This window comes from Podarcis liolepis (assembly GCF_965112155.1).
Source record: "Podarcis liolepis genome assembly, chromosome: 9".
NCBI lineage: Eukaryota > Metazoa > Chordata > Lepidosauria > Squamata > Lacertidae > Podarcis > Podarcis liolepis.
This window is the reverse complement of record NC_139564.1, coordinates 2,564,059-2,578,923: the sequence shown is the minus strand read 5'-3', so window position 1 is coordinate 2,578,923 and position 14,865 is coordinate 2,564,059. Positions and strand designations below refer to the sequence as shown.

General features: G+C 49.6%; 1 protein-coding gene across 1 annotated transcript in view; it reads right to left on the bottom strand.

The window, feature by feature from the left end:
• HSPA12B (heat shock protein family A (Hsp70) member 12B) overlaps positions 1 to 11,284 on the bottom strand; it is a 49,514-nt gene extending 38,230 nt beyond the window's left edge. Inside the window, exon 1 of the mRNA XM_083458720.1 lies at positions 11,072 to 11,284. Within this exon, the coding sequence (XP_083314846.1) occupies positions 11,072 to 11,199 (128 nt within the window). The 5' untranslated portion in view covers positions 11,200 to 11,284. The remainder of the gene's footprint in view (positions 1 to 11,071) is intronic.
• Between the last annotated feature and the right edge of the window lie 3,581 nt (positions 11,285 to 14,865).

Sequence of the window (14,865 nt, the reverse complement as noted above, 5' to 3'; positions counted from 1 at the left end):
CCCACAGCTGTCTAAGTCCCCTCCTTTCCAGGGCTTTTTCCAAGCCTGTGTGCAGCCAACCTCTCCTCCACCTTCTTCACGCCTCTCCTGGTTGTGGGAGACCAAGAGGGAGGGGAGCTGGTCACAAGAGAGGGGGAGACACCTTGACTTCTTCAGCAGCCTGACTCCTCTCTGCCTCTTGGCCTCCCTCCTCTCCGGCTTCAGCTTCTGCCTCTGGTTCTGTACTTCTCTGTGTGTGATGGCCTGGGATTCGGACTCGGATGCTGAACCTGAGGGATCCCAGCCTGCACAGGATTCCCCGCCTCCAGAACCAGCTGAGCCGGGGCTGGGGCTTGAGCCTGAAGGGTCCTCACCTGTGCTGGATCCTCAGGTGCAGGCATCAGCAGAGTCTGCTCTGGCTCCTGAGGTGATGAAGGACCCATTGCCTGCAGGTGCTCCACTCTCAGCCCCGTCAGGGGAAGAGGAGGTTGCCTCTGGGTCCAGTAACCTTCCAGCCTCTCCTGAGCTACAGAGGCTCAGGGCAGAGAGGTGGAGGGAACTAAGTTCCCACAGGAGGAGTGCTTGCCTTCAGGCCAGGAAAGGTGAGTCACCAGAGGATCGGGGCCGCCCTATGCCTCCGGGCAGATAAACGGCAGCCAGCCCCAGTCCCAAGTTGTGGGAGCAACATTGTTGATTGCTAGTTCCTGCCTGAACCCTGTCCTGCTTTCCTGCCAGAGCTCCTGACCTGCCCTGGCTCCCTGCTTGCAAGCCTGTTCCTGACTTCACCCGACTCCCTGTCCTGCACCCAGCTTCTGCTACTACGGACTGCCTCCACGTTGCACCTTTGACCACGGACTGGACTTGGACCTCGCCTCCTGGGTAACCCATGGGACCAGCACACTCTGCCACAGAGTCTCCCTGCTCACAGAGCCCTGTTATCTCTTCAGCTTCTGATACCTCCTCTTCCTAGTCTTCTCTCTCATCTCCATCTGACCACTCATCATTGTCCCACCACCAATCCCCAGGCTCTGAGCCTTGTTCCCTTGGCGTTTCCTCAGCTGGTTCCTTCCTACCACCATTTGTCTGTGTCCAGCCAGTCCATGGCATCTGATGATATTTATTTATTTATATGTACCCCGCCCATCTGGCTGGGTTTCCCCAGCCCCTCTATGTGGCTCCCAACAGAATATTAAAAGCATGATAAAACACCAAACATTAGAAACGTCTCTAAACACGGCTGCCTTCAGATGTCTTCTAAAAGTCAGATAGTGTGATGGCCTGGGAATCTGATTCAGAGGCTGAACCGGAGGAATCCCAGCCTGCACAGGAGTCCCCGCCTCCAGGGTCGGCTGAGCTGGGGCAGGGCCTTGATTCTGAGGCGCCTGCACCTGTGCCGGATCCTCAGGAGCAGGCACCAGGTGAATCCACTCTGGCTCCGGAGGCGATTGAGGACGCATTGCCTACAGGTGTGCCTCTCCCAGCCCTGCCAGGGGAAAGTGAGTCTCCCCCTGGGTCCAGTAACCCTGCAGGCTCTCCTGAGCTGCAGAGGCTCAGGGCAGAGAGGCGGAGGGAACTAAGTTCTCCCAGGAGGAGTGCTCGCCTTAAGGCCAGGAGAGGCGGGTCACCTGGGGGCTGGGACTGCCCCTGGCCTCAGAGAAGATAAAGGCCAGTCAGCCCAGTCCCAGGTTGCGGGAGCAACGTCGCTGAAGAGCTGTTTCGGCCAGCACCCACTCCTGTTCCCCCAGAGTTCCTGTCCTTGCCCGGCTCCTCGCTGTGGACCCCGCTTCGCCCGTGGAGGACTGCCTGCCGACCCTCGACTCAGGTCCTGGACCTCGCCCCACGGTAACCTCCCCCCTGGACCAGCACAGATAGTTGTTTATTTCCTTGACACCTGACAGGAGGGCGTTCCACAGGGCAGGTGCCACTACTGAGAAGGCCCTCTGTCTGGTTCCCTGTAGCTTCACTTCTCGCATGGAGGAAACCACCAGAAGGCCCTCAGAGCTGAACCTCAGTGTCTGGGCTGAACGATGGGGGTGGAGACGCTCCTTCAGGATGGTAATGTTGCTGAGATGCCATTATACTGGCAGACCTCTCTGAACACCCCACTGCCCGCCCTCAGAAGGCAACATCACGCCAAGCCCATCAATATGGGTTGTTTGCTGGCAAATGCATATTATTTTTGGTCACAGCCCATGCACTCCATACACTGCATATTTCAGAACGCTCTATTCAGGCTGCAGTGGTCTGAAGACTCCTTGTGTTGGTAACCTCAAGGCGGTCTATGTGGGGCTATCCTTAGGTTTGGTTTGGAAGCTCCAGCTGGTGCAGAATGCTGCAGCCAAATTGCTGGCGGGGTCACCTGCCTGACAACATGTGTTGCCATTGTGAAAACAGCTGCCCACTTCCGGTCATGCCAGGTTCAAGGTCCTTCTCTTAATTTATTAAGCCTTGAACAACTTGGGTCCAGGGATTTCCTGAGCCTTTTCATCCCAGCTCGATTCCTGAGATTTTCTGCAGGAGCTTCTCTGCCCATCCCTCAAGCGAGGCTCGTTTGACAGCAAGAAGAAACCAAGGCTTTAGTGCCATCACCTCCGAGTTGTGGAATACTCTGCAAATAGAGATTTCGAAGGCACCTTCTGTTTTAAATTCTAAATGCCTGCTGACAATTTTTCTATTCTGCCAGGCCTATGCAGCCAATTAAGGAAACATATTTCCACAAAGGCTAATTGACGTCTGTTTTTAACTTCTAAAATATGTTTTTATCACGTGGTTTTAATTTGGAATATTGTTTATGAAAGATATATTTTTAACAACATATAAAATGTAACAAACTGAAGTCCAGCGGAATATGACACACACCGGAAAGGGCTTTGGTGATTAGCAGCCATTGCGAAAGGCGGGTGAGATGTGATATTGAACATCTGTCTCAGGTGGGGATGTGCACTGACCGCAAAATTTGGTCCTTCTCCTTCTTTGGCAATCACTCGTAGCTGAGTAAGATTGTCTTCCATGAACATGGTCTTAACCATGGGTAGGCAAACTCAGGCCCGGGGGCCGGATGCAGCCCAATCGCCTTCTAAATCCGGCCCTTGGATGGTCTGGGAATTAGCGTGTTTTTACATGAGTAGAATGTGTCCTTTTATTTAAAATGCGTCTCTGGGTTATTTGTGGGGCATAGGAATTTGTTCTCCCCCCCCCTTCAAAATATAGTCTGGCCCCCCACAAGGTCTGAGGGACAGTGGACCGGCCCCCTGCTGAAAAAGTTTGCTGACCCCTGGTCTTAACAGTGAGTCTGTAAGTGACTGTGGAGGCCAGTTCTGGTTCCACACTGGGGACACTGGTTTCGGGCAGGAAACCAATTGAACATTGGGTGGGAGCTGACCACGGTGCGGATTTGCCAAGCGTGCCTTCCTCTTAGCACGTTTCTCCCTTTTGTCCCGAGTTTGAGCATACAGTGCATACCCTTCGGGGAAATTGCTTGCCAACGTAGGAACAAGAATGTGTGTGAACGTTCAAGTCCACTTGAACTTGGGGCAAGCCAAACTGAAGAGTAGAAAAACAAGGCGGCAGAGCCACACATTTAAAGCACATCCAATACACACTTGAAGTACATGATTCCCCCCTGTAGTTTGCCAAGGGTGCTGCAGTTCTGTGTGACTGAAACTACAGTTTCCAGGATTCTTTGGGGGGAAATTGTGTGCTTTAAATGTGCATCAGTTTTTAATGTGTGACATTTTAATGTATTTTTAATCTTTGTTGGAAGCCACCCAGAGTGGCTGGGGAAACCCAGCCAGATGGGCAGGGTACAAATTAATAATAATAATAATAATAATAATAATAATAATAATAATAATAATCAGATGTGCCTTAAATTCATGGTGTAAGTCGGCTGTGAGAGAAACTGAAATCAGCACAGTCATCCATTCCTCCCTGCCTAGGAGCTGATCTATCACCAAACACGCCTCTATGATCAGAATCAATATGCCAACGATTGCCAGATACTGGGCACAAACAACAGGAGCAGACTATCTGAGGAGGGGCCACACCCCGTGTTCCAAACGGGCCGCTCCAAACCCCGGAAGTCCCGAGAGGAAAGATCTCATTCTGAAACTGCAGCTGCCAAGCTCTTCCTGACCAGGAACACATTTCCGTAACTGCGCCGCCTATAAATAGAGACGCAGGAATGGGTGGGAAGGGGATGGAGAATGACTCCAGTGATATCAGCTGCGGAGATCTCTAAAACTGGTTTAAAGAGCACACCCTCTGCATTAGAGACCAGGGGCGCCAATCAAACTGATGCCAGCGCCTTGTCTGCCTGGCCCTTGTGAGAACAGGATGTCGGGCACAGTGGCGTAGCGTGGGGGGTGCAGGGGGGGCCAGCCGCACCGGGCGCAACATCTGGGGGGGGGGCGCACTCGCACTCGCAGCTCTCTGCCCCTACCTGGCTCACTCACTCTCTCTCACTGCAGTGCTGGCTGTGCGAATCCAATCCGAGCCGCTGGGTCGCTGCCCACTGTGGAGGGGGTGGGTGCCAGGCGTGCGGTGCGGAGAGAGAGCGAGGGACTATCTGGGGGAGGGACAGTGCAGCGGTCGCCCAGCGCAGCGCTGAGTGTGGGAGAGAACCACACCAGACCAGACCAGGCAGCAGCAAGAAGAAGCTGGCAGTGGCGGGAGGTTAGGGGTTAGGGGGCGCAAATTACTTGCCTTGCCCCGGGTTAGGGGGCGCAAATTACTTGCCTTGCCCCGGGTGCTGACAACCCACGCTACGCTGCTGGTCGGGCAAGACGGGATGCTGGCCTGATCAAACAGCCTCTGATTATGTTCTTATGCAGAGAAGTTAAAGGTGGTCCATAATTTGGCAGTCTGTCAACCCACCAACTTTGGGCTTTGGGGCGATCCCCGTTCACATCTGAACACATCCTGTCTGCCTCCACTATTTGAGGCATCATCTTAAAAGTGCTTCCAGTGCATTTATAGTTTTAATCCTAACAACAGCCCTATAAAGTAAACCGGGATTATTATTCCCATATTGCAGATGGAAGGATCAAGGCTGAGAGTGGGTTTGACTAACAGTACCTAGTGAGTTCATGGCAGGTGCAAGATCTGAACCAAGGGCCTCCTGATTCACAGTGCAGTCTCTACACTAGCTCTCTAATCAGAGTAGAATAAAGGGAACCAAACCGATTTGTAAAATATTTGGTTCATAGTGCCCTGGTTCACCTTTTTACTAGTTTTTTTCACTATTCTGTTCTAAATTTGCTATTCTCCATTTAAAGTATCATTATGGGACACGGGTGGCGCTGTGGGTTAAACCACAGAGCCTAGGACTTGCCAATCAGAAGGTCGGCGGTTCGAATTCCTGCAACGGGCTGAGCTCCCGTTGCTCAGTCCCAGCTCCTGCCAACCTAGCAGTTCGAAAGCACGTCAAAGTGCAAGTAGATAAATAGGTACCACTCCGGTGGGAAGGTAAACGGCGTTTCCGTGCGCTGCTCTGGTTCGCCAGAAGCGGCTTAGTCCTGCTGGCCACATGACCCGGAAGCTGTACGCCGGCTCCCTCGGCCAATAAAGCGAGATGAGCACCGCAACCCCAGAGTTGGACACGACTGGACCTAACGGTCAGGGGTTCCTTTACCTTTACCTTTACCTTCACTACTGAACAATCATGGAGAACCCTGAGAATTGTAGTTTGCTGGTGGGTGCCAGAAACTGCAGCTCCGTGAGATCAGTCAGCAGCCTTAACAAACAGCAGTTCCCAGGATTCTCCATGATTGCTAAAGTGGTTATAGAAATAGATTGAAACGGATGGTTTGGATTTGACCAAGGTAGTCATCTCCCGAAAGGCTTGCTGGCCATTTTGCTTACAAAACCTTAGATCTGAGTTTTCAGGCCGTTTCTAGCAGGTCAGGAGCAAAGCAATTGCAGATGTGCCATTGGAGCTAAGCTGCTGTAATTCAGATTCTGCAAGGCTTGTCTCAGCTTGCGGCTGAGCAGTCGTAAGATTATCATCATCACCAAGGGCAATTTATTTACAGAGCTGCCAGTGTTTCATACAGTGCAGTGTGTGGGTTTTAATTTGCAAGCTGCTTTGGGGGTTTTCTTTTGAATGGAAGGACCGGGCAATTGTTTGGGTTTTCTTGATAAATTGTTTATCTGAATTCAGTCATAAAGATTACTGAACTCAGGGACATGGAGGTTTGGAGTATTCTGCAATGCTACTTTTAGACTCTGGATTTAACCATCTTATTTCCACCCCACCCCACTTTGTAGATGGGAATGTGTGTTGCTACGTATCAGGTGGCAAAGCTGGGGGAGAAGAAACTTTGGGACCCTGGTTTTCCTTTTACAAAGCATCCTCAGGTGTTCGTCTTTTTAACTTCTGCTGAACTAGTCATCCAATAAGAGATCACTAAAAAAAAGGAGGGCCGTCAGGATGACAGACAGAGATATTATTACAAAAGGTATAAGCAGGTGTGGCCCTCAAACCACTTATGAGTGTCAGAGCATGGGTCATAAGAAGAAAAGGGCCCCTGAGCATATACAGAGTGCATTTTCTTCAACAAGAATTACCCTGACTCAGTTGGATTCATAGGCACGGCAGGAGCTTTGAGTCTCAAGTAGAACTGGCACCTTTCATTTTAGGAATTGCTGGAGATCCTTCTCTGGGCTTACAGAATCATAGAATTGTAGTGTTGGAATGGGCACCCCAAGGATCATCAAGTCCAACCCCCTGTGATGGAGGAATAATTTAAGGTATGCGGTCTACGCACCAGTCCCAACACAGTATTTGGGTTTAAGTATTTCTAAAACATGGAGAGAACATCCGATCCAGCGATTGCACCAAGAATTCTCCCTCTCTCCTGCCTTGCATATGTTTGCTTCTCTGCCCTGACTTCTGGTAGTGAAAGTATTTTGTTTCCTATGATGTAAAAGGCAAAGCATACATACGATTATAATTTCCATCTGTGGGATCAAAGGGCACTGCTACAGAAAGAACCACAAGCGTTTGATTGGCTGCAGTGGCGTTGTCCCCGCACGCACCTCCTCTTGCAAAGAGAGAGAGAGAGAAAATACAACTTTGAGCAGAAGCCAAGCGAGAGCAACCACCAAGATGCGATCATAATTTGCTTCCGAAGCAGTTTTCAGCGTGCAAAAAGGGCTCTGCAAAGCATTGTGCCTTTTCTCACAATCAGCCTTGAGAAACTGTTGGCTCACTCGGCCTGCTTTCTGGATAAAGGAGCACTGAAAGCATTTGTTGCCTACAGCAGACTAGTCAAGAGGGAGGGTCTTGTGGCACATTTTTTGGCAACAAATCAAGAGCCACTAAGTTCAGGAAACCTTCTGGATTTTTGCCCATTGAGACATGGTCACCAAAGTGGACAGCCAGTTGGTTCCTTCTGAGGGACTGAGGGGAGGCAGGTGGAGAGAAACATAGCGAATTCTTAGAACAGGGGACCCTCCCTTTGTTAGATTCCGGAATAAACACTTCTGCAGAGCAGGAATTCAAGAGCATTTCTTTCCAACTTTGCTAATGGTTAAAGCCTGCGAGCCCATTGTGAAAACGAACAAAAAACAAACCCAGGGCAGTTTGCAGGATCAGCCCAAGCCTCTCCCAACTTGATGCCTTGGACTACAATTTTCATTAGACCCAGCCAACGCAGCCTCATGGGAGTTGTAGTCCTAAATATCTGGAGAGTGCTAGGTTGGAGAAGCCTAGTTTAAGCTGAAATTGAGGGCTTATCCATACTGTTGTTTAAGGCGGGTCAGAACGTAAGAAGCGCTGGCTACTGGATCAGGCCAATGGCCCATCTAGTCCAGCATCCTCTTTTCACAGCGGACAGCCAGATGACCGTGGGAAACCTGCAAACAGGATCTCTCTTCCACTGTTTGTCACCACAATCTTAAGTGCTAATAGAAGCTTAGAGATTTGCAGTTCATGGTCTTGTTCCATCTTTTGGCTGTTCTGTTTACAGGAGGTAAGAGGAAGAAAAGAAAGGTCGGCACATCCAGATCTCCTCCTCATCAGGCTCTCCTTCCATCTTCCTTTTCTTGCACAGTTCATGGGAAATTAATTTCGAAGAACTACCACCATGTTCCACACTCAAAGTCCCTGAATGGTTAAAATGAGTTTGGCCTCTTATTTTCTCAACTTGGGACAAGTTTAAGTATGGAGATCAAGAGCCCAGAAAGAAGTTTTTCTTTGAGACTTTTGAGTCTAAACCAAGAAATTTTAGCAGCCCACGGGGACATGGACATTTGTCAGGGAGCACTGCACCATGGGATACGGAGTGTTTACAATGCACTTTCCAGACTGTGATCATCAGTTACTCGTTTCACAACTATCTTCCCTGTTAAACACAAGTGTGTCTTCTTGAAAAGGTGAGTGGGGAGAAATATACCCTTCCCAAACCCTGATTCTGAATATCATGGGATGGTTAAAGAAGGTGGGGAATTATACATTGGTCCCTGTTGTCTCAGGCCAATATTCTTCCCTGTATACACTTATTTGCTTCCTAGAGCTGTTCCCACCCTTTTTACCTACTGGACGTCTCTTATATTATTTTCCAAATGCAGGGATGAGACTCAGAAATTTTGGGAATCATAATCAACAAAAAAGCCCCACCCTGACCCCTCTCACATGCTCATAAGTTCATCTGTTCCTAGAGGACCTGTAGACCTCAGCCAATACCCAGGGCGACCCTTAACTATTCCCCAGATGGGAACTTAAACTTTTCTTGGCCCATGTTTATGCAAGGGTCCTCTGCCTGTTGTTGTTGTTGTTGTTGTTGTTGTTGTTGTTGTTGTTGTTGTTGTTGTTGTTGTTGTTGTTGTTGTTGTTGTTATTCCCCATCCATCTGACTGGGCTGCCTTCAGACATCTTCTAAAAGCTGTATAGTTACTCATCTTCTTGACATTCGATAGGAGGGTGATCCACAAGGTGGGAGCCACCACTGAGAAGTCCTTCTGCCTGGTTCCCTTTCCAGTTGCTGACCAGTAGATATTCAACAGGAAAAGCTTTTACCCACTACTGAGAAGTCGTGATTCGAAGAAACTTTCATGCCACTGTTATAGAGCAGGTGTAGAACATTTTGACCCCCAGGTAAGAAGAGTTATGATCCCACTGCAAGTCCAAGGTTTTCTCCAATATTTTGTAGCTAACCAAACCTGGAAACTCCAGATGTTTCAGATGTCCACTCCTGGAATTGGGACCGAGGGCTCTGACCTCACGAGAGCCAGTGTGGTGTATTTATTCTTTATTCCTTATTTAATGTATTTTTTTAAAAAAATCTCAAGTGGTTTACGTAAAACAAATAAGCAGATAACAATAAAATGTGCTGGCTAGAGGGCTGGACTCGAGACTTGAGAGGGTCTGGGTTCAAATTCCTCTTCTGCTGTGAAACTCACAGGATGCCCCTGGGCCTTATTACCTCACATTGTTGCTAAGGGTATAAAATGCAGAGCTGGGGAGCTGCGTTCAGCATCTTGAACCCCTTGGAGGAAAGAAGGAGAGATAGAGCATTGAATTAGGGGATTGGGAGGCCTGGGTTCAAATCCTGAATACTTATGGGATTGCCTTACCCCAGTAGCTCAGTTGGATAGAGAGTGGTGGTGATAACACCAATATTGCAGGTTTGAGCCCCATATGAGACAGATGCACAGTCCTGCGATGCTGAATATTTCTGCACTGGGCAGGTTGGACTAGATGATCCTCAGGGTCCCTTCCAACTTGACAATTCTATTATTCTGTGACATCTCTGAACTGTGGAACCGGCCCTGCTACAGAGGCCACGTCACACTCGTCCACACTTGTAAGAAATCAATATGTTAGCAAGGCAGCACCTACATACACTTTGGAACTCACGGCCTGTTGACGCCAGGCAGGTCCCTTTACTGTACTCTTTAATAATAATAATAATAATAATAATAATAATAATAATAATAATAATATATTTATACCCCGCCCATCTAGCTGGGTTTCCCCAGCCACTCTAGGCATCTGCTTAAAACATTTTGGTTTAGGCAAGCCTCCCCAGACATGAACAACTTAACGGCCTCGGCCCGGTATACCTGAAGGAGCGTCTCCACCCCCATTGTTCTGCCCAGACACTGAGGTCCAGCGCCAAGGGCCTTCTGGCGGTTCCCTCACTGTGAGAAGCCAAGTTACAGGGAACCAGGCAGAGGGCCTTCTTGGTGGTGGCACCAGCCCTGAGGAACAGCCTCCCACCAGATGTCAAAGAGAACAACGACCAGACTTTTAGAAGACATCTGAAGGCAGCCCTGTTTAGGGAAGCTTTTAATGTTTAATAGACTATTGTACAGTATTTTAATATTTTGTTGGAAGCCACCCAGAGTGGCTGGGGAAACCCAGCCAGATGGGTGGGGCATAAATAATAAAATAATTATAACAACAACAACAACAACATGCATTTTATCCTGTTTTAGCTACTGTTTAAACATCTTTTAGATGTTTCCAAATCCTGTTTTCACTGTTTTTATTGACAATTTCAAATATTTTACTTAAAAAAAACCAAAATAGGTTTGGTGGGTGGTGGTTGTTCTTACAATCAAGTAGGGTATAAACTTTGTTAAACAGATTTATTCATTTTTAATGCACCTGATAATCCATACGTAAGTAAAAGAAGACCTGCCGTCTTATCCCAAGCTAGTCCCCCGGCCCTCCCACATTGCTTGGGGTGGTTTTTGCAGTCTTGGGTAACCCACAACCCTACCCGTATCTCCGTTTATCTTCACAACAGCCTTACGAGGTGGTCTCTCGCCCAGAAAGTCTGGCTCAGAGGCCAGGAGCCAGCCAGCCAGCAAGCAAGCTTCTGGGTTGCGTGAGCAGGGCTAAGACCCAACTCCTTTTCCTCCCCAACTCCAAGGCCACCCCACCCACCATCCCACCCTCTCCTCCCCTGGCATGAAGGGCTAGGAGAGATGCCACCTAATCTCCAACCTCCTTCCACCCTGCATCTTTCGTTCGCCACAAGCTGCCACCCTCGACCCCAACCTTGGCATTGCCCATGGCTTTCTAGAACTGCCTTCTTCCAAAACTCTTCTCGCCCAAAAGGATTTGCCGAGAAGAGAGGCTCACCTCTTCTTCACAGGCGGTGCCAGCGAACCGCAGATGGCGCGGCCGGGACAAAGCCCCCCAAGTCCAGCTGACCTTCCTGCTTCCCCTGAGGCCACCTCTTCTTCTGGACCTCGCAAGCTGAAGACCATGCCCAGAGAGAGTCCTTCGGTCTGCTTGGTCCTCAGTCTCTCTCCTCCCGATTTCCTCCAGGCCTCCCGCTCCTCCCCACCCCCTTATCCTGGCCCAGCCCAGACCTGGCTCCCGTTCAAATTGCAAGCCCAGCTGCAGATGTGCTGCATGGGACGGTGGGGTGGGAGGAAGAAGGGGGGCCCAGGCTCAGCCTACCCCACCCCTGCGGGACAGAGACCCCCAACACCTCCCTCCTTTGCCTGGGCAGCGCGGGAGCCCATGCCAAAACATACCACCCCCTTCTAAACGTAGAGAGGCTCCCCCCCTGGATTCCTTTGCAGGAATGTGCAAGATGTGGAGGGCAGACACAACATGTGGGGAGGGGGGGAGGGCGGGGGAGGAAAGACCCTCCCCTTCCCCAGCGCAGATTCTTCGAGAGAGAGAGGCCTGGGGTGGAGAATTGCAGGAGGCCAAGGAAAATAGAGAGAGGAAAGAGGGGAAAGGTTAACTGCGTCTCATATATAGCCCGCCTTTCAAGATCTGTTTTCTTTTCCCTTTTTTTTTTTTTTTTTTTGAGGGGGGTTTGCAAACGTGCATAGGAAGCAACGGATGAGAACGCAGAGAGCATCTTCTGCATCACCTAGCCAGAGACTTATCACCTAGCCCATGGGCTATGGAGGGTTACTAAGCACAATGGCTAGTCGGAGGCAGGAACGCCTTTGAATCCCAGTTGCTGGAAATTGCAGGAGCGGAGAGGGTAATAATAATAATAATAATAATAATAATAATAATAATAATAATAATTTATTATTTATACCCCACCCATCTGGCTGGGTTTCCCCATCCACTCTGGGCAGCACCCAATAGAATATTAAAGGTAAAGGTAAAGGGACCCCTGACCATTAGGTCCAGTCGTGACCGACTCTGGGGTTGCGGCGCTCATCTCATTTACTGGCCAAGGGAGCCAGCGCCAGCTTTTGGGTCATGTGGCCAGCATGACTAAGCCACTTCTGGCGAACCACAGCAGCATTTACCTTCCCACTGGAGCGGTACCTATTCATCTACTTGCACTTTGACATGCTTTCGAACTGCCAAGTGGGCAGGAGCAGGGACTGAGAAACAGGAGCTCACCCCGTCGCAGGGATTCGAACCGCCGACCTTCTGATCGGCAAGCCCTAGGCTATGTGGTTTAATCCACAGCGCTACCCGCGTCCCAATAGAATATTAAAAACATGATAAAACATCAAACATTAAAAAAACTTCCCTAAACAGGACTGCCTTCAGATGTCTTCTGAAAGTCAGATTGTTTATTTCCTTGACATCTGATGGGAGGGTGTTCCACAGGGCAGGCGCCACCACCAAGAAGGCCCTCTGCCTGGTTCCCTGTAACCTCACTTCTTGCCGTGAGGGAACTGCCAGAAGCTGGACCTCAGTGTCCGGGCTGCACAATGGGGATGGAGACACTCTTTCAGGTATACTGGACCGATGGCTTTAGCAGAGGATTGGATAAATCAGTGGAGGCTTTTGATGGCTACTAGCCAGGATGCCACTGTCAGAAGCAGTTTGCTGGAACCCACAGAAGGGGAGAGTCGCTGCTGAACTCAGGTTCTGCTTACAGGCTGTCCGTCGGGGCATCTGATTGGCCCCTGTGAGACCAGGATGCCAGACCAGATGGGGAGCCCCCTTTGGCCTGATCCTGCAAGCTTCTTTTTCTGTTCTTACAGGGCTGAAACAAAATAGTTGAAGAGAAGCATTGTTTGCCCCATGGTGTGTATATGAACTCCTATGTTTTGTTCCATTGTCACATCTGGCCAAACAGATTTGGCAGACTTTCAGAACAAGGCTGGTACTTATATTACCTGTTTACCGGAGGTGAAAGTGAGACCACTGTGTTAAGGATGGGCAAATCTGTCAAGTTTTTTCTCTCTCACGTCATAGTTTTCTCAGTTCTCCACATGTGCATTTTTTTTTAAAGTCTGTGTAAAAATTCTGAATTTTTGGATGCTGTTTTAACTAATATACATGCCTTTTACAAGCACTGTCCCACAATGGAATGCATTTCTGTCTGTTATTTTTACTCATATTGGCATTATCTATGCACACCTCTTAATACATCTGTGTTTTTGTGCATTAAAGAACTGCATTACAAAATTCAGAGATGTGCGAATTTTGCAGGACAATTGTGTTTCCGTTCACGTCTCAATCTAAGATGTAAGAAGGAGGTAGTTTTTCATAAAAAATACAAACAAAGATCGGTTTGCTGCAAGGCACTCTATGTGGGCCTGGTTTGGTGCAGAATGCTGCAGTCAGATTGCTGACGGGAGCATCCGAACCGAGATCATGTGATAGCATTATGATAACAGTTGCATTGGCTGCCCACTTACGACCAATCCAGGTTGAAGCTGCTGTTTGACAGTGGAATGAACGTCGTGGGACCCCCTCTCCCATTCACTGGAAGTCCTCTGGTTCTATGATTCTAGGACAGATTCCAGTGGCATGCTTCCAAGAGAGCAAAATGTTGAGGTCATCATGTCACGAAAGACTCAACAGATTGGGAGAGCGTTTCATCAGGGCTTCCAAGAAAGCCACTTCTGCCCTGCAGAGGAGGTGGGATTGCAGGCATCACGGCCCAAGCCCCCACGCAATTGGGGGAATCCCTGGCCACGTCACACCCTGGCCAGCCAATCGTCTGGCTTTGGGGGCATGGCCTGCCCAATTTAAACACAGGCGTGGCCAGGGATCTCCCTCTTTTGCTGCCTACTAGCTGTTCCTGTTTCCCACCCTCCCGCCCTATAAGGTTTTCATTGTTTGACCTTGCTATGGACCTCAGTTGGTCGCCATTGAGGGCCCTGGTAGGAATTTTTCCACTTGGCAAATTGGCACCAGCCACTTGGTTTTTGCCTACCTCGTAGCAAATCATCACAACTTTCTGGGTTTGGCGGTGGTATTGTTCTGTAGATGGAAGAGGGGAGGAAGCGCCATCACCTGCCCCGCATATTGAAGGGTATTCCTATAAAGGATTCTGGGGGGGCGTGGCCCTGTCTGAAGCCTGGGGAGGTGGGGGCCTAAGACACCCCCCCATCGGCGTCCCTGGGGGATTTCCTAGTTGATGTGCATCAGCAGGACTCCCCCTACTGGTGGTTAACCCTTCCCGGACTTCAAGCAGACGGGCTGGAGTCTGATATTGTCGGTTAGGACCAATGCCTAAGCCAATACCGCTCATCACCTGTAACCAACAAAGTTGTGGCCTTATTTAGCCCATTAACCTTAATAATTGTGTCATGTGTCTTTATTTCCATGGGGGGGGGGGCAGGAACTCGCCACGCAAGCACCACCCAATGGAGACGGCTGGCCTCACACCCTCCAGGTCCTTCCTGACTCGTTCCGAGTTACATTCTAGATCCTGACCTTCCCGCAGGGTCAGGCCTCCACCGGCAAGCCTGAATTCCCAGGGTGGTGGCTGCCCTCCGGGACACTGCTTATCACTCACCTCACTGCCCCGCCTTGTCCAGGGGCATGTTTTTGTCTGAAAATGTCTGTGGCTATTTGTTGTTAAAAAGAGAGAGAGCGAGAGCCAAATCGTGGACTGCAGACTGAACACACCCTGCTTGGGAAGGGCTGGTTTACTTCCTGCTGCACAATAGAGGCCGTGTTACTAAATCCCCTCCGAAAGGTCTTTTGCCAGG